The 26,478-nt window shown below is 39.5% G+C and overlaps 1 protein-coding gene across 1 annotated transcript in view; it reads right to left on the reverse strand.

The window, feature by feature from the left end:
- coro7 (coronin 7) overlaps window positions 1–26,478 on the reverse strand; it is a 103,387-nt gene that overhangs the window by 72,161 nt on the left and 4,748 nt on the right. Inside the window, exons 6-7 of the mRNA XM_079253335.1 lie at window positions 26,402–26,478; window positions 22,701–22,751 (exon numbers count right to left, since the gene is read on the reverse strand). Coding sequence (XP_079109461.1) covers window positions 22,701–22,751; window positions 26,402–26,478 — 128 coding nt within the window. The remainder of the gene's footprint in view (window positions 1–22,700; window positions 22,752–26,401) is intronic.

The following is a 26,478-nucleotide window of genomic DNA, read 5'->3' on the forward strand; positions in this document are numbered from 1 at the left end:
TTATATTATTTAGTTCTGACTACTTCAGAACTCTGCGGTTAACTCCACTTTGTACATTCAATTCAATTCAGCTTTATTTGTATTGCACCACTTCACAACAATGTTGTCACAGGGCACTTTACAGATATCATTTCAACGGACACATCATTTCATACATAACGCTGGGACCTAGTATGAAATAATAAAGAGGTACAGGAGCAGATAAAGAGAAGAAGGGAATTTAGAAAGTGAATAGACAGAGAGAATCCAGGGCACCTCAATTCCTTGCCGTTGAACATAACAGGACTTTTCCCATGAAAGGAGTGCCTGTTATTGTTGATGTTGTAGATAAGGTGACTTCTAATGTGTCTAAGACGACCAAACTATGACACAACTTGCATACATGTAGTTATAGTTGTGAGAATTTTCGTACACTGTTTCCATAGCAAGCATTTGTCATACCAGAACAGCAACACAGAGTTTAATACGTGGCCCTTAAATACAAATGTCAGAGGGCATCAAACAATTGCACAGAATTTAGTATACATTGTGCAGATTAACAAGTTGATATTGCGTATGTACTATGATCGACAAAAGAGGAGAAAGGACGTTACCTACGCTTATTTCTCAAATGTCTGACTTTAGTCTGATTTTTTAGTGCGATTCATAAATTGACAAATTTATTCTTAAAATCTTGATGTTTAGTGTAAGTGCAGTAATACTATAGTAGAGCCACAGTGAAGGATAATTTACTTGCCAAAAGTGCACTGGAGTCAGAATTGTACTGTTTTCCTAAAAGGCAAGGGGGTTAGCAATGAAGTTTCTATGGAAGAGGAGCCGGCAGCCCTTCATCCCTCTGTCTTTCAAAATTACTGCTGGCCTTTATCACAGCCATGATAACTCGTAGAGAAATGGCTGGATGGTTGTACATGGCAGAGAGAGAAAAACAGAGGCTTATATGGGGAGTTTTACTCTTACAACCACTTTGCAGCCTCATTCCTGCCTATCTGTTAACTGGTTGCAGATGACAAATTGTAAAAACAAACAGGGAGAATTTCAGCTGCCATCTAGCACCCCTAAACACACAGCAGGTAGAGAGTAACAGGAGCCTGACTGTTCGACCTCACTGGGTACATGGTAGATTTGCAGCTGGAGCCTATGGCTGAAAATACAAAGATGAACACAGGATAATTATATCCCATTTGACAAGAACTCTGCACATCTGTGTAAGAAGGGACACATGCCGGGTCTGTTGATACTAACCAAAACCCTAATTCTTCATTGCAGCCCGTTACTCCCAAATCCTCCCCAGGTGCTTCTTATTTTCATACATGTGGGCTGTGAATGAGAGATTGTGCTACTTTGCTCTAGCTGGTGCAGTTGTGTTGACAGAAAATGGAAAATAGGGGCGCTCACATCAGCCAACAGAAGTGGCAATAAGCTCTTGCTGAGTAAGTGTAGACATTATATGAGACATTTAAGAATATTTTAGGTATTCTGTGCACCTATGATGAAATAGAAGAAACAACTTTGGAATCATAGGTTACTTTTCCTTCAAGTGCTGAAAAACAGAAAGTTTGACCCCAATAAACTTTGAAGCTTCATCCAGAGGATTTTATAATTATTTTCTATAATGCACTTACACAAAACTCCCAAGCATCCTTTGGTTTGAATCAATACAAATCAGTTTGCCTCAACGTTAATAGTCATCCGAGATTCTTTGGGATGCACCCAATATAGGACAACAATCAAGCCTTTTTTACTATTATTTCTTTGCAGATAATTTGTACTATAGTTTTCAATGCTCATAGTTTTAAAACAATTAGTTTAAATCTATTTGAAATAACTACTTACAACCAATATGGGCTCTTTCTTATTTGCACCACAGCCCATATATTAACTCAATATTAAATATCACAAAGGAAATATTGATTGTACAACTGCAGATATTCAGATCAGTCCAAAATATTAAAATGACTTTGCCTTGATGGTTCAGGTGTTAGAAGTCCCAATAATGTGCTTCTGTTTTTGTGAATGGTAAGAGGAGATCAAACGACCAAGAAGTGAGTGTTCTAGTCATGTACATCATGTGTTGCATCTTACTTACAATTAATTCAGTTTGTTTATATGTATTTTCCTGTTGTTCAGCACAAGTGTGAAGGAGTCAGCTGATTCTTTGTTTGAGTTTCCTATGAAAAATCATTTCAGATGAAATCTAGCTAATAATACAACACAGAAAAATGAACTAAAATGTTGCTACATGCATATTGATGTAAAAATTCAGTAAACCAGACACGAAGTGTAACTTGGAGCACTCTGAGCCCGACCTCTTACTAAGCTAGCTCAGCTTTCTTCTGGCTCTTGCTCTGTACTCCCAAACAGAAATGACAGCAGTTCTAGTCTCCTCATCTAACTTTCAGGGAAATCTTGATTCACTGAGATCATGATTACATAAATCGCACCAACAAATCTATGTACAATAAGTTCATTTCCTAAAGTGTTTGACTTTTCCTCTAAACATAAAACTTTGGCCGAAGGCTCCTGTGTTGGAATTGTCCCTGTCAGTAAAACAGAACAAACTATAAATCCCTGCAGCCAGCTAAATGTGTGCTTGTGGGCCACACTGGTGGTTCACACTAAATTTATTGTTCTTTGTGATGAGGAACTTGATATTACTACATATGCATGCGCCAACATCAAATGTGCACTTCCACTTCTCTAACTCTCTCTGGGATGATACGTCTTAGTCCATACTAGAGTTTTAACTGACACGTCTGCATGTTAAACAGATGTTTTGTAGCTCCTCGTGTGTTCCCAAAAAGTTTTATCCACTTAGCAGGTTTACAAAACATTCTACCGACCTGGCTCTCAAACACATTTCTAGAGTAACTATCAAAGCACTGAAACAGCTGACGGTAAGTAATGGTTGGAGTATACATCCCAGTCAGGATCATTTTTCAGCCTGAAGTGAACTGGTATGTCTCCTGCAGGTAACTGAGCTGATATTTGCCTCAGTAAGTCCGTGCAGTCCTGCAAAAGAAAATAACTATGACAAGCAGGATGAGTCTAGAGTAAACTCAGACTCGAAAAAAGGCAATAGATCAGAAAACAGGTAGGGGGGTAGGGGGAGGACGGCTGTCTTATAAACAGAGAGAAATCATTGCCGTGTAGAAGCTCACCAACACTAGACTGATTTCCTTCCATGGTCAAGTCAATGATTTGCCATTGACCAAACTAGGAACATGCTGTACTCAGACTGTTTTAAACTGCGCAGTGTCCATCGGCAGAATGTAGAAGACATATAGTCTGATTATTACCGCCCAACATTCCAGTTGTGTTTATATAAGCTGTGAAAGTAAACAAAATAAATTTACCATCACATTGTTTTGCTCTTTGTGGAATATTAATTAATATTTAGTCAAGCTAATGCATAAAGCAGCAGTTACTGGTGGGATGAAATAGTTTTCTGAGCGAATCATCAAAATAACTAATGAGATAAAAGGAAACATTGGAAATGACTCATGTTATATAAGAGAGCACCTCTGTGAAACCAACATAGAGTCAAGACAGTCATCTGAAACTGATGCTCAGCAGCATTTCCCAAATTCACCATCTACAAACCATCTTTCCTGATCATTTTATAAGTTCATTTAAAATGCAAAAAAAAACAAAAAAAAACATACATTTACAATTTCTTATTCTGTTTAAACTTATATTGACAGTTTAATGAATTGATAAGATACTAATTTCCATTGACTGCACTCTGCCACCACTGACTAATCACATTTCTTAAAAACATTTATTTTCTTGTTTTTTGAAGACTGGACACATTTTTTGCTCACTTGAACACACTTGACTCTTATTGCACATTATTAAAAAAGTGAACACTTAGAGGCAGAATTGGGACACTGCTGCAACACAATGGTCACTATGAAGACACAGCAGGTCAAAGCCTCAAACACCTTTTTCTAATGAACTGCACAGTATTAAAAACAGCTGGAAAACAGTGTGAGTGATTAAAAATGGTTGTCAACGGAACAGGAGATCATCTAGAATGGAGAGAATGTGGACTTGATCAACCCAGACTCAGACCACAGAACCAGTCCTTGCACCTGGTCCAGAACCAGAAGCTGTCACTTCTCATATTTCAGAATGTCTCCAGTCGCTTTGACAACATGTCTATCGGATCACGCCGTTCATTCATCACACACCCACACACAGCATGCCAATCTCTATTTCAGAGATTAGCGGTCACACTCCAAAATTTAGCCACTGGGAGCTCACAGAGCAGTGTAGCTGCTAGCTACAAAATGGGTTGACAACTGCGTGTTCCATTGTCTCTGAGATGTCCAAGGTAATCTGGCTCGTCTTGAAGGACGACTTTGTGGCCTTCCCATCACCAGCACAAAAGGTTGATGTCACCCAGGACTTTTGGAGGTTGTGGAACTTTCCCAATTGTGTCGGGATTATTGATGGGAAAACGTGAAAATCAAAGCCCCACCAAAAGCAGGAAGTGACTACTTTAATTATGAAGGTCACCACTTCACTGGTCACCACTGTTGTTTTGATGGTAGTGTGCAATGCCCGATACCAGTTTATAATGGTCGACGTCGGTGCCTATAGCAAGGAAAGCAATGGTGGCGTGTTTGAGCAAAGCTCATTTGGGTCTGCACTCAAAGACGGGCATCTTCCTCTGCCGCCACCAACACATCTTCCTGGCGCAACAATCAATACTCCATACGTGTTTGTGGGAGATGCTGAATTCCCTTTAAATGTCAACCTCACTCGTCCCTATTAAGGTATGTAGCTACTAGACTACTGTAAAAATGTCAAAAGAATCATGATTTGCGCGGATGTGGTGGAAACTGTTTGAATCCTACTGGAACGTGTTGAGACCACAAAATATGCATAAAAAAATGAGTATCATTAATTATCATTAATGTATTTTTTGTCCTATGTGCAGATGGGAATCTCACAGCGAAGGAACTCATCTTCAATTACCGCCACATGTGTGATTGAAAATGCATTTGGCATCCTAGCAGCAAGATGGAGGATATTTGGGCATCCAATAGAGTGTTTGCCAGGCAAGGAGGGGATATGGTCAAGGCCTGTGTTGCTCTTCACAACTACTTTGCCTGCACAGATGCTGCTAATGCCCCAGCTTTATGAAATTCAATATATAAAGACCTTGGAATGAATAAAGACACAATTTCAACTTAAAGAGATTATTTGGCTGTCAGGGTTTGTGGAGATGTGGGGACCCAAATGAAGGAGGCAGAAAAAAAATGCATCAACAAGATTTAATCCAAGTATCTTTGAAATGTCAAAATTCACTCAGACTGGATAAAACGGACTGGCCTTATCTGACTTCCTCACATAGTTGAAAGGCATGCTTGGTTAACTGGTGAAACGAAATTGGCTGTGGGTGAGAATATATGCATCCATCATTATTGTCTCCATATTTCTGCCTATAAAAAATTACTGTATACTCCCTTCTTGCCGTAATTTCAGCTGAGGGGGGTTGCAGTATACATTAACCAATAAGAAAAAGTGGCTAAAATGAAGCTCACTGAGAGAACACAGCTATCAGCCTCTACTGTCTTTCACTGGTATAAGCAATAACAACTAATTTCCTGGCACTGGATGATAAGCTATTTTCTTTAGTGGAGGATAAAGTTTTAAGGAATTTGATACTGTACATTTGCCCATTATCTTTATACATAAGAAAAAGGGTGAATAAAAAAAGATTCCCTTTCTCTTCTCAGTTGTATATTATACGCAAGCTCTGCATTTCGATTTCATTAGGTAAGTTTTCCCTAATAACTACAAGACAATTAAAATCAACCAATAAAATTGTAATAAGTGTATTTCCTTTTGCTTCAAATAACACTTACACAAACACTTAGACTCATTTAAGGCTATCGTTTGAAACGGAGAAGACAGAAAACAACCTTTTTGTTTTGGGGATCAACATAAAACTGGAAGGATAGATCATCTTCTTATGAACCAAGTCTAAATTTTTCCATTACAACATCTCTTAGACCTTCACTACCCCGCCTGAATCAGCCACTCAAGGCAAATAAATCAGCCTTATATTTGTAAGCATGGCTCTTTGGAGTATGCTCCTCCAAACACACCAGCAAGATCACACTCGCATCTGAAAGCACTTGTTGTCTTGAGATGAAGATGTCATGAGAACCTACCAGCTGCCGCCATAGATGTTCAGCTGAGAGTCAGTATTCAATCGACGATCAGATGGGCCTTCACTCAACTTCTACCTATGTAAGCTGTGTTTCACCTTCTGGAAGCATAAGACAACTACAGCTACCACTACTGCTTCTCCCTCCATTAAGGGTCATCCAGAGGACACAACATCTGGACCTCATGAGTGTGTGTGTATAAATGTTGCCAAACAGTACACCCCCCCCATCTCAGCCATTTATATATACACATATATATATATATATATACACACACATATATATATATATATACATATATATATATATGTATATATATATACATATATATATATATATATATATATATAAACTCAAAACTGACTCAGAGCATTCCTTTTTGCAGCTAAACCTTACCAACATGCAACAAATCGATCATGACATGCTTGAAAACAGGAGAGAAAAAGGAGGAGTGGGAGGATGGAGAGAGGGGAAAAAAAGAATAAGACATATGTTTTCCTTAGCAGCCGTACGAAGGATCCAAGCTGAAAGAATAACAAAGACTGAAAAGAAGAAGAAAGAAATTGTTTATGACAGACGGCTCACAGGAGGAGGTTGTGGAATCAGCTACACCTGCTGGAATGACTGGCTCACATCCACAGTAGAGGATGCAGAGGAAATGACGTCAACTCTTGGAAAATAATATTACTATCACAGGTGTCGACTTCAATGATGTGGGAAAATATTTTTTAGACTGTCAAGTAGTAAAAGTGATAAACTGTAAAGATCTGGCAATACCAATAAAGAGTGAACAGTCAAGCAGAATAACTTTTTTTTTTAAAAAAAAAAAAAAAGAAAAGTCTGAAATTGTCACTGAAAGAAATCTTCCTCAAACAACACCAGGCAGAGTTCAAAGAAAGGTTGAGCACAAGAACCAGATGCAAGTAAGTGCTGCCTGGAAAGTTATGGTGTTATGGACCTTCTGAATATTCTCTCTCAATATAAACAAATAAGGATCCTTCTGTCTCCTTCTGGCCTTCTTCCTCAGCTATTTAACATATGAACTAGAACAGACGGCATGTGCGCGTGTCACTCGCTGAGAATGTTGATTCACCCACCAGGATTAATATCAGGTGTCTGCGTGCACATATGGGAACTATAATAAACTCCATCTTTTCACTGTTTTCTAGATCTGCAGCTAAGATTCTGTAAGTATTCTGTATGTATTTTGCACTGTGCAACTTTGCTGCTGCAGAAAGTCACATTTTGTTTTGCAACTTCATGTGGTCTGCTGTGCTGATATGTTCTTGTCAGATGTGTCTCATATGTTTTGATTTTTTTTATGGATGGATGGATGGACGGACGGACGGACGGACGGACGGACGGACGGCCAACCTATTTTTGTTATGTAATGCATCATTTTTCCAATGTGTGTACCTCATTTTACAACAGGAAATAAACTTTTAAGTTCTATTATGTAAACCCCTCTAATTTAAAGCAGGGTGTACTACTTGTTTTCACAGGACTGCATTCTGCACACTATTTCACATCACCCCAGCTGCATCCACTTATTTCTTCAACCTGCTCCTCATTTTCTCCCAATTCGCTTGTCTTAAAGCAAGGATTGATGTTAAGGAAGCATCTTGGTTTCCCTTTTATTTCCTCTCCTCTAATCAATAACCGTCATTTTGTGGCTTTCGTCACCCAGAAACACACCCGCTCTTAGGCTCCTCATCCATGGCTCATGAGTCTTTTTACTAATTAGAAGGTTTTCTTCATCCGGTTCTGTCTTCGTGGTCCATTTAAATTGTGTTTCTAAGTGAGGATTGGCTATCTAAAATGTAACTTTGGCTCTACAGAAGCTTCTTGAAATAGCCCAAAGACAGGGGGCAAGATGAAGAGGACAAGAAGGGTGGGAGATAGAAATCAAACCAGACATTTTATGCTTTCATTTCCACTGATGCCTTTTACCACTTTTCCTTCTCTTAAATGGGACCATATTACATTTTCCTCATTTCTACAAAATGTCCAGAAGCAATAAAATGCTATTTTTCATTACTTCATAAACCTTTTCCATTCTTTATTTCATATTTGCCTCTCCTGCAGTCATTATTTCCCCTGTCCCAATTATTGTGCCAGGTCACAGAAGCTGGGTTGGTTGAAGTCTAATTTAAGGGAATGATAATGCAGTAAATCTCCAGGTGCAGCTGGAGCTGAGCTTTAAGATGTGACCCTGTACAATATTAAAGTCAGATAAAAAAAACTTTTTGTTGGCTTTTTTTTTTTAAAGATGCCAAATTGAGAATAAAAACTAATATGAATAGGCATCAATAGTTCTGCATATACATTTTATAAATTATATACGAGAATTTAAGCATTTAGCCATACTTCCACAGAACCTGTGAAGCTGTTGACTACCATCATCTTTATTTCATATTAGCTTCTCCTGCAATCATTCTTTCCCCTGTCCCATTTCCTCTATGTCAGCAAATTCAGCTAAGATGTGAGCCAACAAGACAATGAGCACAGGATTGGAGCCAGTTCTACTTTACAGACATCAGGCAAGAGCCGCAGACCCTGGGAAGGGTCTGAAGATTGGACTGTCTCCCAGTTATATATATAGCATCCACCTAGAACTGGATATCCAGAAATGTTTTCTCTCAGCTAGTTGTTTTTTTTTTTTTCATCTTTTCTTCTCTTTTCTGCCCCTGTAGTCCTCTCTTTAACTTTACTGGGAACAAGTGTAAAGAACTAGGAAAAATGAGAAATGAATCATGAAGACAAGGAAGAACAACAAACTTGCATATCACTTGCACATCAGTCTTAGAGGGATCAGGAGGGTATTTCCTCAATTTCATCCTACACACTCCCCACATGCTATATGTATATCATATATCCTACATGTCTGTATTATAAGGTTGCAGGTGTAATGTTGTCATAGAATTTTATTTAAATAAAAAACGTTACAGATCAAATGACAAAGACACATATTACAACTGTACCAAAATATCTCTGTTAAAGAGGGTTAAAACTGAAGAAAGGCTTGGAAAAATGTACTCCCACGGTTATAAAAGGTCAGAGAGGAATTATGCCAAAACAGAGCAGGAACAGCTTATGGCAGATGTATGAGATATGCTCACATTTTGTCTTCATTGGGTTTGCTGGTTTGTTTTATTGTTGTTCTTGCATGATACAACAAAGAACTACCAAGCTTAAATGAACATTCAACAATAAAGTCTCCACTTGTTTACAAAGATCTAAACATAATCAAAAACATTTGTTTTCCACAGTAGTCATATTGAGGACATTTAATCCACCTCAGCAATGGTTGGAAGATTCTGGCTTATACAATGTAGAGCTTCTGTGCCCCAACAAAACTTTGAGCTTGACTGATCACCAACAACTTGCTTGCTGGCCACAGAGAAGTCACCCTGTGATTTTAGAAAGCATAAAAATACTGGGAGCCGGAGTCAGTTTACTTCACAAAAAAACAGAAAAGGAAAAAATGGGAAAAGCTGTATATGTACAAAAAAAAAGAAGGCGGCTGAAGTTATCAGTTGTCTTTTGGGCAGTGAAGGACAGAGCCGAGAACGAAGAAAAACTTTATGCCTTAAGAAGGGGGATGGAGGAGGTAAATGCTGTAGAAGAGGATATAAGAGGAGTTTGACCACTGAGTATAAGATGTGTGGTTTTGGCAGCAAATGGCAAGAAACACAGAGAGGAAAAATTGACCTTGCATGTATAAATGCTATAGCTCCAAACAGAGGCCCCACTTTCTCAGCAGTGTAGGCTTTCAGGGGCTGGCATCATATCTGGCCTATCTCCTCTGCGGCCAGACTCTCTGCTCCATCATTAGAATGTGGATTCATTTACTTTCCTAAAAGAAAATGGGTAAGCTCACACCAATCAAGCCAGTCTCAAATTTTGTTATTCTTTCATTTGAGTAGCAAACAGAGGTTATCTTCCACACTTTATCTGTGTATACATTCATCCATTGTGGGTTCTTATTTATGAAGACCAAGTTTTGCATTTTGGACATTTCCACCCTGCTTCTTTAAAAGCTGGCATCACAAAACAAAGGCCCCTCTGATTGAGAATTTTAAAACCATGCAAGTCCACGGGGAGTAACTTGTCAATCATCAGACAGCTGCAGTAAAGCACACCCTAATAACATAATGCTCTAATAAAGGAGGACTACACACTTGTAATGGAGACCATGGGATCATTCCCCATACATGTCTTTTACAATCAAACTTCTTTTGCAAGTCACAGGAGTTTCCCTCTGCTGGTCATGAGGTAGAATACAGGTGTAACGTACTTGATCTGAGGTATTTTTAAGATGCTGAATAGTTACAGTCGTCTTTTATGTGTAGTTTATATTTTTAAAACAATTAAACACTTTTTTAAGTCCATGCCAATTCTATAACTGAATTCCTGTCAGATCCTCTCATTTCTACCCCAATTTCTTATCTGTCTTTGAGTCATGGTGTAAATACAAAGGTTTAAGCAAAGAGAGGTAAAAAAAAAAAACCAGCACTGTTTTTTGCTCTTAGGATTTAAGCCAATTCTGCAATGGAAGTGTATTCGGTCTAATCAGCAATTCCAAATTCAATGGGCTTTTATGCTCTGACGACGCTTTCACTCATCAGACCAAGCTGTGGATACAATTTTAATTATTTATTTTAGATCACTTCAGACGGCAACAAACCATCTTTCTGAAAGTGAATTATTTAAACCACTGGTGTAAAAACAAGCAAATGAAGTGAATACCCTTCATCCTCTTGTGCAATATTGCTTCTAAAGCCATTTGACCTCATGTACCTCTGTGTGACTAGAACAGATCAGTTTGGCTGCTAGCTTCCTACTCCCTACTCCGAAGAAGTCAAATACTCAAGTGACAGCTTTACTGTTATTATTGAACCAATGTACCTGGATAAACCAGGTTAAAAAAAAAAAAAAATTAAAAAAGCAACCATTTTAAGTGGCAGTCTCTGAGGCGTATGGACTAACAGTCAGACCCTGTGGGCAGTGCTCTGAAAAGAGACTGGCACCAGCAGCACTTCACCTACTGAAAGAGTTCATGCTTTTGGAAAGTTACCCAAGGTCAGAGATGCTGGTTTTGGATCAGAAGACTGCACAGTCAGTCAGTTCCTAGAACTAATGTGATTAACGGGACCTCCAAATTTCCAAAATCAGTCCAAAAGAAGCAGTCAGAGAAGATTTCAAGGGCATTTCTTGTTGATCTCCATAGTTTTTGATGGTAACTGTGGTTGACATTCAAGCAATGAATATTCTTGAGATGCACTTAGTGGCTTGGTCCTTTAAATGAAAGCAGGGCTCCATGGGGCAGGATATGGCACTAATGACAGAGGAAGGAATGATGCTGCTGACAACCACAAGAAGTCCTGACACCCTGCAAGGAAGAGAATCTGTTATCCAGACCTGCTCCAAAACATTGGGTTGGGTCTTTGGGAGGGAAGGGTCTTATGAAGACAGTGTTTGAGACAGATCAGGAACACATAGTGCATAACTAATCATGCCCATACTGAAACCCCTCTGCTCTGCCGCCCCTTTGTGCCTGTTGTCATTTAGGACTCTTTCATAGCTGGACTGAATACAGCTGCACGACTTTACTCCCTCTCTGAAACCACATCATAAAGGTTTCACATCTTCAAAGTACCCCCACACATTTGTATAGAAACATGAGTAGTGAACAGTGAGATTCAATTTGGGCACATGTGTGCAAGGCATGTAATGTTCATATGTCATTTTAGTGTAATCATGGACTCCTTTGGCCAGTGTAAATGCTGAGGGCTGTTCAGTGGTTTCACCTTCATTTCTTAAATGAATATCTGTTTGGTGTGATCAATTATATTTTTAGTTTAGCTATTTAAAGAGTTGGAAAATATTTTAAAAGAAAAAATACAATGCACTGTAGAAAAAACTGCAATAGATATTAGATTGAATTGACAATTAGAGAAGACAAAAATATAACAAACCTTGTAATGTGATTTAAACTGACATATTTTAATACCCACAGACAAAGTATTGATGCCTGGTGCGGTAAGTGTGAAGCAATATGCATGGGGCGGCTGAGTGACAGCTTGAGTAATCACCTCATCATCACTATGCTAACAAACACGCACATCTCACACTGCTGTTCATGCTGAAACAAAGAATCCCCAGCTATGAGAAGTAATTTTTCTGAACATTCAATAGCTCTATTCAAGGATAACTTCTTTTTAGCTCCAGCATGAAACCACAAATTACAGAAGAACCTGTTGTCTTAAGAGACTTGAAGAGTAAAAGATAACCTGAGTGTGTTTTTGTTGGAAAACAATACCTTTATTGGACATATATGAGGTAGATTTTCACATTTCAAAAATCATATCAAAGAATGCTGCTTCAATTTTTTTTTTTTTTTTTTTTTTTTTTGGTCTGAGAAAAAACAAACAAACAGTACCATCAATAAGGCAGGAATAACCAGGTATACACAACGCGGTCAGTGATAATTCTCATGACAACTGGCATGCATTCTTTTCATATATATACGCATATGTAGTTCCGCAAATTAATTCAGCTATATCACTCCATTACGGTCATCACCATGGCAACGTGTTAATCAACTGAGACAGATGAGCTAGCTTTTGACAAGTAAATGACATAAATGTGTTGTCGCTTGACAACGGTTGTTTAGTATAACAAGTACATTGAGGCCAATACATTATATATATATATAAAAATATTTATAAATGTCTTATCAAGCTGTAATAATAATTACTTTATCATAAACTTAACTGCAAAGCAACAAGTGGTATCAACACTTCTTTTTTTATTTTTTTTTAAAGTGTCATTTCAAATATACGAGCATGCTCTCGATCCCCAGAGTGAGTTAAATGCATGGTAAATTCAGTAGGTCATCTCTTAAAAATCACTACTTGTATGAAGTACTACAACCTGACCATGGAGAAAACAGTAAGTAACTAAGTCAGCATGTGGAGGAAATACAAGGTGTGCTGACCTATGATCAAATGCCGGTTCCAAGTGTCAACTTGCCCATGCATGGATGGATCTGATGCAGCACTATTTATCCCTTAGGACACCTCAAGCTTGGCCTCAACTGCATGAAGGATGCAGGACATCCTTTCTGCATTGTAGGCACACTGCACCAAGAAACTCTTCTGATAGGTCAGCCTCTGCTTCTGATTCAGCGTATTTTGGCCAGCTTTCCAAATGTTTCGTTTTCCACTTTGAATAAAGTTCAAGTTTGTATGTGGTAATTTAATTTAATTGCAACTTCTATAGCATGATACTGAATGTATATGTTTGGTGTACCCATTACAGTGGCGACAAAAGCATTAAAACAGACTAGATACACAGAATGTTGCAAACCCAAAAACAGTACCTGTTAATGTTAAGTACATCACCAAAACAACTAATTCCTCTCTCTCAGCAGATTTGCTAAGTTTAAACAACTATGTAGTTTATTTGCCTAAAAATAATATGAATACTAGTACAGCAAATAAGTGGGTAACTCTGCAAAGCAGAGAAGCTCGTGAGAAGCTAAAACTGTGAAAACTGCTTTAGTCAAAGCTATGTTTGAATTTTTTTTTTTTTTTTTTTACATTCATTTCTACTTTTCCCATAAAAAATGACATATCTCCCAAAACAAATTATTTCCACATGTACAAATCTGATTTACCATGTAACAATGATCCTTTCATTATAGTCTCTTTTTCTTAGCTTCATCTGTTTGCTTCTCATCCATTAAATCAAAGAATATGAAAAGTCAGAAAGCAAATGACTGGCAGCTGAAGAAGTCCCTGATTCCCATAGTGGCTCCTCATTCTTCAGATGGAATGGCAGAAAGAGCATATCACCACACATTTTTGGCTCCAGGTGTGATCCACATGTGTGCATTGGGACTTAATTAGTTGGAAAATAAAAGTCCCAGAGCAGCCAGCTCACTAATGAGGCCTCTGCTCACAAACAACGCACACATGTTAGCAAAGAGCTCCATTGTTGCCAGCTGGCATTGAATCTTACCCTATCAAAAAAACAGAAAAACTTCAACACCCAAAGCACACATTCACAAAGCCACACCCTGTTTATTAGTTAAAGCAGCTTAAAACTCCTTCAAACTAAATCTCATTCTTAAAATCCCCAGCTCCTTTAGCTCTGGACTTTTTAACTCATCCAGCTATATCTCCAGCATTTATTAAGCCATCCTTCTGTCCTCATACACATAATCTAAATTACAAATCCATTCAAACCCTTGGCAGCATTACATCACTTGTAAAGAAAACAATCACACAGAAGAGCAAAACCTCAGCTTCTGGTGGATCAATCACAGCTGGGAGATACTCCATCAAGAGGAGTGAACAGGATATCCAGATTTCAAACTAGTGTTCAACTGAGTGATCCAGAATAAAATCACGTCTCCTGGTTTTGCCAGCTTTCCTAAAACTAATTATAACTGGCAGTGGGGGCAGTAGCAAGTAACGCAGGGAGCCGAGAGATAGAACGAGAGAACAAGAAAGAAAAAATACAAGGGGGCTGCAACATCTGGGCTGAATTAACCACTGGCTATTACCAGGTCCTGAACCCAGCAGGGTCTGATGGGGAAGCATACAGGCATGAAGTGCTGGGTATGTTAGCGATTTGGAAAGAGGGTGAGTAGTCACAAAAAGACAAACCACAGGAGTTGAAATAGTGCAGCCTGAGAGGGCAGGAACAGACAAAGGTACATTTTACAGTGGAAGCTGGAACTCGGCTAAACTGATAAGAGGATTGTTCACACGTATAACAAATAAAAACATTCTGCTGTAGCGTAACAAACATTGCAACACCAACCTGGTTTGTATAACAAAGTTCTAACAGCCCCAAGAGGGTTAAAGGTCACAGAGATGACAATAGTTTGATGGGAACGGACAAACTATATGGCAGTTTGTACTCTGATTGATAAATATATTGGAGGATGTTGACAGGATTAAATAAACATCCCACAATATTTTTACATTATATATAGGTCTTACTTGTCACTATAGTTATAAAATGCATATATTACAGTATTACAATATACAGTTTACTTTCAGCAAAAGAAATTATTGGACACATACTTATTACTTAAATGCTGTGTTAAGCAACTTTCCCTCTACAAATGTTGTCATTACAGTCATTATCAGCTATAATTGCTGTATAAGCAAATACTTTTTTAAACACAGAAGCATTCTTGGCTCCGTTTTTTGGCTAAACCATGCAGCCTACGAAACTGGAATTCAAAGCTTGCTATTGACTGAGCATGTGACATATTCTTGGAAAAACCGACTATTCTTCACAGATATTTTATTTCACATTGTCAACTTTGTATTCCTGTGGTGTCCTTATTAAACAGCCTCCACACTCCAAAAAAAGTCTTATTTTGAGGGAAGTATTAAAACTTAAGTCTCTGGCAGGAGCAACCCTTCAATTAGGAGAAAATTATTTGTTGGTAGAGTTGAATGCTTAAAATTTTTTAGATAATTAGAGGAATTTGTACATCTGATGCACATGTTTTTAAATACATGTGAATATCTTAAAAATGTTTGTTTTTGTGCTTTATGCCTCTGAACCTGGACTCAAAACTCACTTTCATCAGAGACCACAAAAAGAATAGTCTTCTGATTGGTCAAATCGATGGCTAGTTCACAGTTACGGTTGAATGTTTCCTTACTTTGCCATTTCTGAGTAAATAAGGACTAACAGCTAGCAGACTGGAAATGACTCCTGTTCACATGGACAGGGTGGACAGCCAATGGTAGCAGGACCTGAACACAACTAGCTGATGTCACCAGTTTGTTCCATGGCTCTGTACAGATGCATTTCGGCTAGCACCCATTCACTCAGCAGGCTAACTGCTAGCGATTGCTTGTTTGGCCTGGGAAGTGTGCCTGGACTGGCACCTTTTTGTGGCTTTTCCTAGAGTCTCGTTTAATTTATTACTCAACATAGTTTTTAAATAGTCATACAGTCATACCATGTAATAGTCAGGGGTTGTTTGTTGCAGTGCAAAGCAATCCTATAGTGGATAATGTGTGTTTTAATTGACATGCGGTCCCTGGAGAATATCACTATACAAGAAAATCTCTTAACAGTGGATGGAATAGTGGATGGGTTGCTGAAAAATAGTCTGAAATACAAGAGTGTGAGTTTACTTGATGAAGTGATTTTGTTCTGTGTAGCATATTTTAAGTATGGATATTGTTTTACACTGCAGTAAAGCAATAAAGAAAGGAGGACAACCATAATGGTTAATTTTGTTTTGTTGCATCTTTGTTGTCAAATACAACTGTTTTAAACTGTTTTACATTTTATGTAATACGCTAAATATTATAAGCTGTTTATTTGATATTTTGTGGTAATAAATAATAATAAACATAGGTGTAGCACGGTGGCGCAGTGGTTAGCACTGTGGCCTCACAGCAAGAAGATCGCTGGTTCGATCCTTGGCTGGTTTGGTCAGTGGCCTTTCTGTGTGGAGTTTGCATGTTCTCCCCGTGTATGCGTGGGTTCTCTCCGGGTACTCTGGCTTCCTCCCACCATCCAAAGACATGCATGTTAGGTTAATTGGTTACTCTAAATTGCCCCTAGGAGTGAGTGTGAGCGTGAGTGGTTGTTTGTCTCTCTGTGTGTGGCCCTGCGATGGACTGGCGAGCTGTCCAGGGTGTACCCTGCCTGTCGCCCAAAGCCGGCTGGGATAGGCTCCAGCTTCCCCGCGACCCTGAATTGGAATAAGCGGTTCGGAAAATGAATGAATGAAACATAGGTGTAGCAGTCAATCAACAATTTTCCTTAAGTATTTAATGGGAAAGTAGAAAAGCACTCAAAACTCTGACAAGCACAATGTTAAAGAATCATTTAAAAATTCCTGGATTAAAACAGTGATCACCACGGAATTTTAATCAGTTCCTCCTTTTCACATTTCCAACAACTCCTAAAAAATTTAATGGAAATCTGTCCATAATTTTTTGAGTTATCTGGAACACAAACAAACAGATCTGAAATGATCTTTGAGTGTTTTATACTCAAGAATGAAACTTAGTTTTGCATGTGATAGCATAAGAACTCAACCTGTTAGCTCTACCCAGCCAGCAAAAGACGATCTTACAATGACTCTTGTTTTGACCCTTTTTCTCTTTTAATCTTCTTGTATTTCTTTGCTGAATCAGTGGCGTTGCATTTTCAAAACAACGAGTTCCTTTTTATCCTGTACAGCGAAACGTCATGTCGCATCCCGGATGTAGAAGTTGTGCGGTTTCTCAGCCTCAGGTCGCTGTGGGGTTGCAGCAGCTCTAGAAATGAGCACATGATAGATGCTACTTTGTCATCGAACAAGTCCGGGATGCTGAGTTTTAAGGTCAAAAGGTTGTGTAATGTGTCTTTAATGAGAAATCTATTCATAAGCCCACATATATTAATTACTCAAGCTCACATTATAAGACACAAATAAAAAACAAACAAACAAACGTAGTTTATTATGCCTATAATGAGAAACCACCTTTGAGACACACACCTACCAGTGAGTTCATACTGTGTAATTTATGGAAGGGTATAAAAGATGGTATCATGCTGAAACCACTGTATTTTTTCTTGGCTCTGCCCAGAACTCCATCATCAAGTCCAAACCAATTCCAGCCCACGGTGCTCTCTAATTTCACCCTAAGCAGCAAAAAGAGGAATCTGGCCCCCCGAGTCCAGCAAACTATTCCCTTTTCCTGTCTCCCTCCTGTTCCAGCAACCACAGATCAACAGCTCTACGGCCAGCAGCGGCCCAAAACTATGAGGGGTATTTTCAGCACTGTAATTTGAAACACACATGGTGTGCACACAGAGGCACACACACTCATACAGAACCACACACTCAGCAAATACAAAGACATTAGAGATAGATCAAAAGATGGAGGCAAGTGGAGAGGAGATACAAATGCCCACAAAGCCACGTGCCTCATTAGAATCAGGTCTATGTATGACTGCTCTCTTGAAACAGAGTCAAGAGTTTTGTGTCCCAGTACAGCAAAGCAGGGTGGAGGCCTAACTATACAGAGATGTGAAAGAAACATCAGAGGGATAGAAGAACCAAGAATAGAAAAGAGAGGAAAAATAGAAAATAAAAAAAACATCAGTTTATGTTTGGTACTTGATGATTCACCACTTTGCCGTTCTCACAATTTCTCAAATCTACACATGGAGAAAAAACATCTAAGAGTCAATACACCAAACTCAGGAACAAATGGCAATGGCAGGGTCTCTGTTGTGCCCACCTCAAGTGTTTGCACTTGAACACACCATAAAAATGATTTACATCTACAAAATACTAAATAAATGAAAGAGGATATAACTCTGTATTATCTGTATTATTAATGATTAAACCAGTTTTTTATAAATCCAACATAGTTAGATGCAGAAATCTGTGTTTCAGTCTGAACAACTCATAGCCAATCTTCAGCACAAACAGAAGAAATAAAATTTAAAAAAAAAAAAAAGTAAATTCAAATATCAACTTCAACCTGCTGTCAGTGACCTGACAGAAGAAGAAGAAGAGGTGCCACATCTACAGACACTCTTTCATTGAGTATGCCAGCTATGTAAATAGAACACTTGCCGTGATTACAGATGCAGGATATGCTGTCCTCTCTCTCCAAGACCTTAATTACCCTGTGCAAGCTTATTTCCATAAATACAGAAAAGTAGGATTGTAATTAGGAACTATATTTACCCCACCTGACTAGGGGGGAACACAGTTCAGAGCTGGCCACAGGGATGAGCCAGCCTCTCTTGACCATGCTGCCTCGACTGGACACGAGCAACTCGGGGGCAGAATCCCTGAAACTGTATTGCTTGGGTTCTGGTCTAATAATAAAGATGTGTTCAGTATTTAAAAGTAATAAAACTAAATTCTAAAAATGAAATATCAGCTGCCTCATCCAAATGCAACTCTATCAGAGAATTTAAAAAAAAAAAAGTTTTTTTTTTTTTTTTTCCTGAGAACCATGACATATTGTGACACTGAAAGTACTTAAACACGTTTTGTAAGTGGAATCACAGAGCATTATGCAAAAGTCTCTTTAATCATCGACTTTAATCATCTCCAGCTTTCTTGAGCTATTCTTCCCCAGACATATTTTCAGAGAAGAGATGTGGCTTCTCTTAATGAAGCTTCATGTAATGCGCCGAGCGGACCTCCCAGTGAGGTTACAAATTCAAATAGTTTGACCATTTCTTTGCCCCTCTCAGTTTACGTTGTGGTCATACTGGCCTTTCCTTACCATCACGTCCTATCGATAACAACAAACCAATCCAATTGCAGAGTGGAGAAAGTGCCTTAAAATGCACCCAGCATAAATGGTTTGGGGGAATTTACTTGAAATCACTTATATAATAAAAAATAATGCTCTTTTATTTTGTTTCATGGTGTTGAACAGCTTTCTATACAATCCAATTACAGCAGTCCTAATGTTTTAGCATGTTTAGAATTCATCGCCCGCACGTTGTAAGCCACTTTTCAGCAGATGTGGAGCTAGGAGGAGTTGCTGTGGCTCTCTTATTCTCCAGAGAGACAGCTGAACATCTGAAAGCTGTCATGGTGGGGCTCTACCCACTCTGCTTTCAGATGCCTCTAAACCAAAACCTCTCATAAGAGGACCTTGTGTGTTTCAGAGATACAGAGAGGAGACAAGAAAGGAAGAGAGAGAAGAACCAGAGACCAGAGCAACTCTGTAATAACTTTGATCTGTGGTTCAGTTGTCCTTGGTTTGAGGTGGTGAAGTCATATGCTACATCCAGAGCAGGACAGAGTGCTAACTCACATCTGCGCTTCTTCGTCCTCTCCGTGACAATAAAATCAAAATCAGAGAGGCTGGAAAGATGAAAACAAGAAGATAAAGCAGAAAGTTGCAAAGATCTGGCACCAAGGTTCCTCAGTTTCTTAGTGGCCCAGCAGATTAAGGAAGAATATGTGCAATAAAGAGATGATATTTCTCATTCAGTCACTGCACTGACTCCATTGTAACAGTCCTAGATATCAGTAAAATGCAAAATTTTATCTCTAAAACTGTAAACTTTCAAAGCTTTGTTTTTTCACCACTGTGTTTTGTTACTCTGAAATGTCACATATCTAATGGAGTTAAATATATCAGAGTTAGGAGGAATTTCCAAGCACATCCTGGCCACGAGTAACCAATGAAGTCACTATCTGAGACATCAACCTAAATTAATCTACTCTTTGGCTGTGATAACTGATTTGCAGTTTAATGAAAATTTTATTTGAATTACTCTGATCTATTCGATTGGCAGTCCATGGATTTGGCTTATCTTCCAAATGCAAAAACACATGCATACTTAAATCCTACATTGCACAGACAGACGGGACTAAATATGATTTGTACTTCTCTATGTCCCGTTATGTAAAGCATAATGTAATGAAATTATCAATGAAATGTGCTTTACAGATTAAACTGCCTTAGACTATATATTTTGTCAAGACATATATACACTGCTCAAAAAAATAAAGGGAACACCCAAACAACACAATGCAACTCCAAGTCAACCACATCTCTGTGAAATCAAACTGTCCACTTAGGAAGCAACAGTGATTGACAATCAATTTCACATGCTGTTGTGCAAATGGAATAGACAACAGGTGGAAATTATAGACAATTTGCAAGACGCACCAAATAAAGGAGTGGTTCTGCAGGTGGTGACCACAGACCACTTCTCAGGTCTGATGCTTTCTGGCGATGTTTTGGTCACTTTTGAATGCTGGCGGTGCTTTCACTCTAGTGGTAGCATGAGACGGAGTCTACATCCCACACAAGTGGCTCAGGTAGTGCAGCTCATCCAGGATGGCACATCAATGCAAACTGTGGCAAGAAGGTTTGCTGTGTCTGTCAGTGTCCAGAGCATGGAGGCGCTACCAGAAGACAGGCCAGTACATCAGGAGACGTGGAGGAGGCCGTGGGAGGGCAACAACACAGGTAGGGATTGTGCTTACAGCCCAACACCGTGCAGGACGTTTGGCATTTGCCAGAGAACACCAAGATTATTAAATTCGCCACTGGTGCCCTGTGCTCTTCACAGATGAAAGCAGGTTCACACTGAGCACATATGGCAGACATGACAGAGTCTGGAGACGCCGTGGAGAATGTTCTGCTGCCTGCAACATCCTCCAGTATGACCGATTTGGCAGTGGGTCAGTAATGGTGTGGGGTGGCATTTCTTTGGAGGGCCGCACAGCCCTCCATGTGCTCACCAGAGGTAGCCTGACTGCCATTAGGTACCGAGATGAGATCCTCAGACCCCTTGTGGGACCATATGCTGGTGTGGTTGGCCCTGGGTTCCTCCTAATGCAAGACAATGCTAGACCTGATGTGACTGGAGTGTTTCAGCAGTCCCTGCAACATGAAGCCATTGATGTTATGGACTGGCCCGCCCGTTCCCCAGACCTGAATCCAGTTGAGTACATCTGGGACATCATGTCTCGCTCCATCCACCAACATCAAGTTGCACCACAGACTGATTTTCATTGATAATTTTTGTGTGATTTTTGATGTCAGCACATTCAACTATGGAAAGAATAAACTGTTTGATAAAAAATATTTATTTCATTCAGATCTACAACATGTTACTTTTAGTGTTCCCTTTATTTTTTGAGCAGTGTAGAACACATAACTGAGCAAATACTGTAAACAGATACAAGAGTTGATGCATGACTGCAGGTGCATGAACATAAAATATAGTCTCCAAGTGCTACCCAAACTTATGTACCTTCCAGGTATTTCTGAGATCTGATATTTAAGCCTCTGTGGCATGTAGTGTTTTTGCAAGATTCCTCATATTTACAAACCTGAGAGCCCATGAGGCAGGCTGAGCATCCCAGTAATTAAAACGTCCTGGGAGGTCCGCCTCTGAAATGTGTGAGAATATTTGCTCTATAGCAAGCAAGCTCTCGTGACACTCACTGGCCCCCTTCAACACACAAATGCCCAACCACTCCACTTCCCCATTGCTGCTGGTTGACGTTGAGTCCTATTGGTTCAATCCTGGAGGTCATTGGTGAGACATTTACATTGAGGGCAGAGAAGGAGTGGTGAGAGTGGAGAAGTTCACATTAGATTAGTGTGGGATGGGTACCGTGGGAAGTAGAAAACAGGGACTGCACCATGTGCAGCATATTCATAAATCACTCATGAGTCAGTAAGAGTGCCCAGTGGTGAACTCTCTAGGTTACTGTCAACATGTTTACTGGGTGCAGTGAGGAAAACATTTTCTCATACTAAACAGGGATGGAGGGTTCAAGGACCACAGCTTAATTTGTCCGTATTACTGTGACTAATACAGTGTAGATTCATCTCTATCCTTTTTTAATGACAATCATGAGAGGTGATTTTGGAGAGAAGTTGTTCTACAACACACAAACCAAAAAACACGTCTGTCCTGTTCAACACTTCTGCTTTAAAGAGCATCTGTTTAAAAGCATGGAAGGATCGTCTTTTGACTGGGACCTACCTGAACCGGTGATAGTTGGGCTCTGGGATCGAACAATCGCAGCATCTTGTCCTGGCATGGAAAAGCATACAAAAAACTTTCAGAAAGTGCAAAGCTTTTAAATGATTACAGACAGAAAGATAAATTATCATTATGGAGCATTGCGGGATGAGTCTAATCTCAAATTCCCTTTGTTTTAATTTCTCTGTCAGGTACTTTGTTAAATTCTCAGTCTAATCTATCTCAGTATCCTGTGTTACGTAGCAATAATTCTGAGGCTACTGAGGAATAAGAGCTCTAATATTTAAATTAAATCAAAGACCACATACAAGTCCAGGATTTCTACATTTCCTCAAACAAAAATAAGAAAGAATTCCAGGCTTCTTGGTTTGCTGCATTATTTATACTAAATAGACAACTAAATATTAAAATAACATATTGAAAGCATTCACAAAAGGGTTGCTCCACCTCAGTATAAATCAAATAAAAGACTGCACAGATTCTCAGAAGTCTCCTCATTTATTAGTGAGATCTCACAGATTCATTATTAGCAAATAATACAATCCAGTGACCTCTCCATGGCCTTGTGTGCCTTGACCCTGGCCAGCCAAAACACACATCGAGCATCAATCAAAGGAGCCAATCAGAGAAACTCCTGTGTGATTGGAAGGAAATGGGGTCTAATGGGATCAGGCTGTGTGGGACTTTTGTGTCTGCAGTTGTGTCACTCAATACTGCTGTGTGACTATGATCACAGCAACAGCCTGTCAAACGGAGCCGATAGCAGGTGATGCTTATAAGTACTTAGGCCAAACCATACCAACACAAAACATAGAGATGTCAAAGGGAATCAGCAGTCTGATTGTTACATAGTAAGGCGCACACATTGACATGAATGCAATAGCAATCACTACAATATTTATCTGGATTAAATATAAAGATTTGATAAATATATGACATTAACAGGAGCAGAGAGTTTGAACAGAGCATTAGCTCAACTTCATTCTGCTCCACTCAGCAATCAAAGAAGGAATGTATTTGCTATTTTTGACTTGAATAGCAAACATGGGTTTTGACTAATATGCTACTCTTTGTGTCCATCTTGTCTATGTGTGAGTGCAGCCCACCCACGAATATGATGCCCCACAGCTATGTCTTCAGGCCTTTGTGACCTGGGACTAAGCCAAAGGCTCAAACAACCCTGCAGGACCAACACACACAAGCACACAAATAAACATTTCCTCCTTATGACCTTTGGGTAGGAGTCCACCTGTTGCTAAAAAGGAAAACAGGCAACAGTCATCTCATCTCAGACTATACCATCCCACTGGAGCTGCTGCAGAATCATCTGTTACTACTGAATGTGCACATCAATATCCTAATTAAACCACCCCTTTGTTCCAATCCACAGCCAACTATCATCTGGACAATCCTGCTCAAGGTGCTTAACTGTTCTACCAGCAACACATTCATCTGCTTTTCAAAACAAATATTAGAATCGCTAAGTACTTCTGTACACACACACACACACACACACACACACACACACACACACACACACACACACACACACACACACACACACACACACACACATCTTCCTGATGGAAGCAGCTGAGTGCCATTTCATCCTAAGCGTTGTAGTGCAAACAACACATGAGGGAGGAAACTATCTGGCTCTGCAAACAAATGAGGGTCCGTTCACGTACAGTGTGTCCACCGAGTATCCACACGCACTCAAACAAGCAAACACACTCTCGTAAGCCTATGACAATAACACATAAAAACACACTCAGTCTAAACTCATAAATGCACAGATGGCAGGGCCAGGGTAGCCATGTGTGCATTCGTGTTTGTGTGTGTGCTGAGACAGCAGCTGTTTAATCAAAAGAGGTAGAGCTTCATTCTCAAGCTGTTCTTAATGAGTTTTCACTGCAGGTCTGCGGCACACAACTTTCACATGCGCACAAACCAACACAGATGCTGGGAATCTTCACACAGGGGTGCACTCGGTCCCTCTCTCCGCTCATCAAACACTCTGCGCTGCCAGACTGCTGTTCCCAGTCTCCCATAGTTACTAAAGTCAAAGCCTGTTGCGACTGACTGTGTGAGGCTGAAGGATCTTCAACAGTTATTTTTTGCACCATGGGAAATGGAGCATGATGAAGAACTTGATCATAATGTAACCTTCAGCATTCAAAGTGGACCGTGGACCACAAATCCAGCTACACCTACTTTCTGTACAGCAAACCATCCGGTCTCGTCCATCATTCAGACAAACGCAAGCTTTCCACCTCTGCTCGGGCTACCTGGGGATTTTATTCCCCTTCACTGAATGCTGCCCTTCTTTCTACAAGTGTGTCATAAATATACTTTTTTCTAGTGCTAAATGGGGTCTGTAATGATCCCAGCTCTTTGAGGAGGTGGTCTCCCCTTCATCTTCCCCCCACCAAGCCCTGTGCCCCAATGTTTACCCTTTAGGAGGGCTGGGGATTGAACCCACATGTTAGCAGGCTCTATTTGCTTTAATAACTTGGATTGGAGAGATTGAATGGGACCTTTTTAGTTAAATGACACCAGAGCTCCAACAGGGCTGGACCCCAGAGGACCCCCAGCCCCTCAACACACACCCTTTCTTCTCAGGTGTCTTGTTCTTTCATGCTGCACTGAAGCTAATGGTAGTGCTGGTAGCTCTGATTAAGACAATTATTCTGTCAGGGATGTCACGATTTTGACAAAGCTTGTGATTGGTAGAATAATTTGTTACTTGTCAAAGCAAAGACAAACAAGGGGAACCAGACCGACAATCAAACCAATTAAGAGGATGCACAAGGTATAATTGTGTGTCAAAAGGTTATTTGGATTGCAGCTGCAGTAAGCTCATCATGTCTTGTTTGAAGCATGTATCAGTGGCCTCTGTCTCATTTTCACATCAGTCAATGTTTGGTTTTAGAAAAGAAGCAAATGCAAATGGAAAGAGTTAACCTCCACCTACCCAAAGTTACTGGCTCTTCCTGTACAGCAACTTATAAATTATTTCTTTCTCTTCCTCTTTTATCACCTCCTTCTTTTCCCTATTCCCAACAACACCAACGTAACGGAAAATCCTTGCCTGAAAAACGCAATTTCTTTCATTTGGATGCAATAAAATCAGTTTCTTCTACATCCGTGTGTTACATAACAAATGCATGTATGAAATAGGCGAAATATTAGCTAAATAGAGGCAAATTTAAGGCCCTGACAGATTAAACCTTCACACACAGCTTCTTGCCATTTTTAATGGCTTATAACTGCCAGAACTCTACAGTTTCCAAACTGATGAGGAAAATCTCCTCAGGGCTCCTATTAATGTCTTTGGCATCACTACTACAACACTAGAACTAACAGGCAATTACACCTTTATATCCAAATGGTTTTCCACGTTTATCCTTCTTTTCCTTTGAGAAATGTCTTACTAATTGTAAGACAATATGTAATGGGATTCCCACCCTTATTTTAAAGAGCATTAACCTTGTTGACATTAAATAAACCTCAAATAAACAGCTGTGATCAGTGTAAGCCTCTGGCTGCATCTAGTGGTCACAAGGTGCAGCTGCAGTAATCAGACTTGGATTCATACTGGCCTAAATGTTTCACAGAATTCACCCAAATACTGCTTTAAAATAAAGTGTAAGCCATGTAGATCTTTGTGATATACATGGTGCAGCGTAAAGTGTCCTGACCTTGCAGGAGGATGCCAACAAAGAGCCATCCTGTTTCCAGGTTAGACTCTGCATCTGGTCGCCGTGTTGGTCAAGAG

This window comes from Telmatherina bonti, assembly GCF_933228915.1.
Source record: "Telmatherina bonti genome assembly, chromosome: 14".
NCBI lineage: Eukaryota > Metazoa > Chordata > Actinopteri > Atheriniformes > Telmatherinidae > Telmatherina > Telmatherina bonti.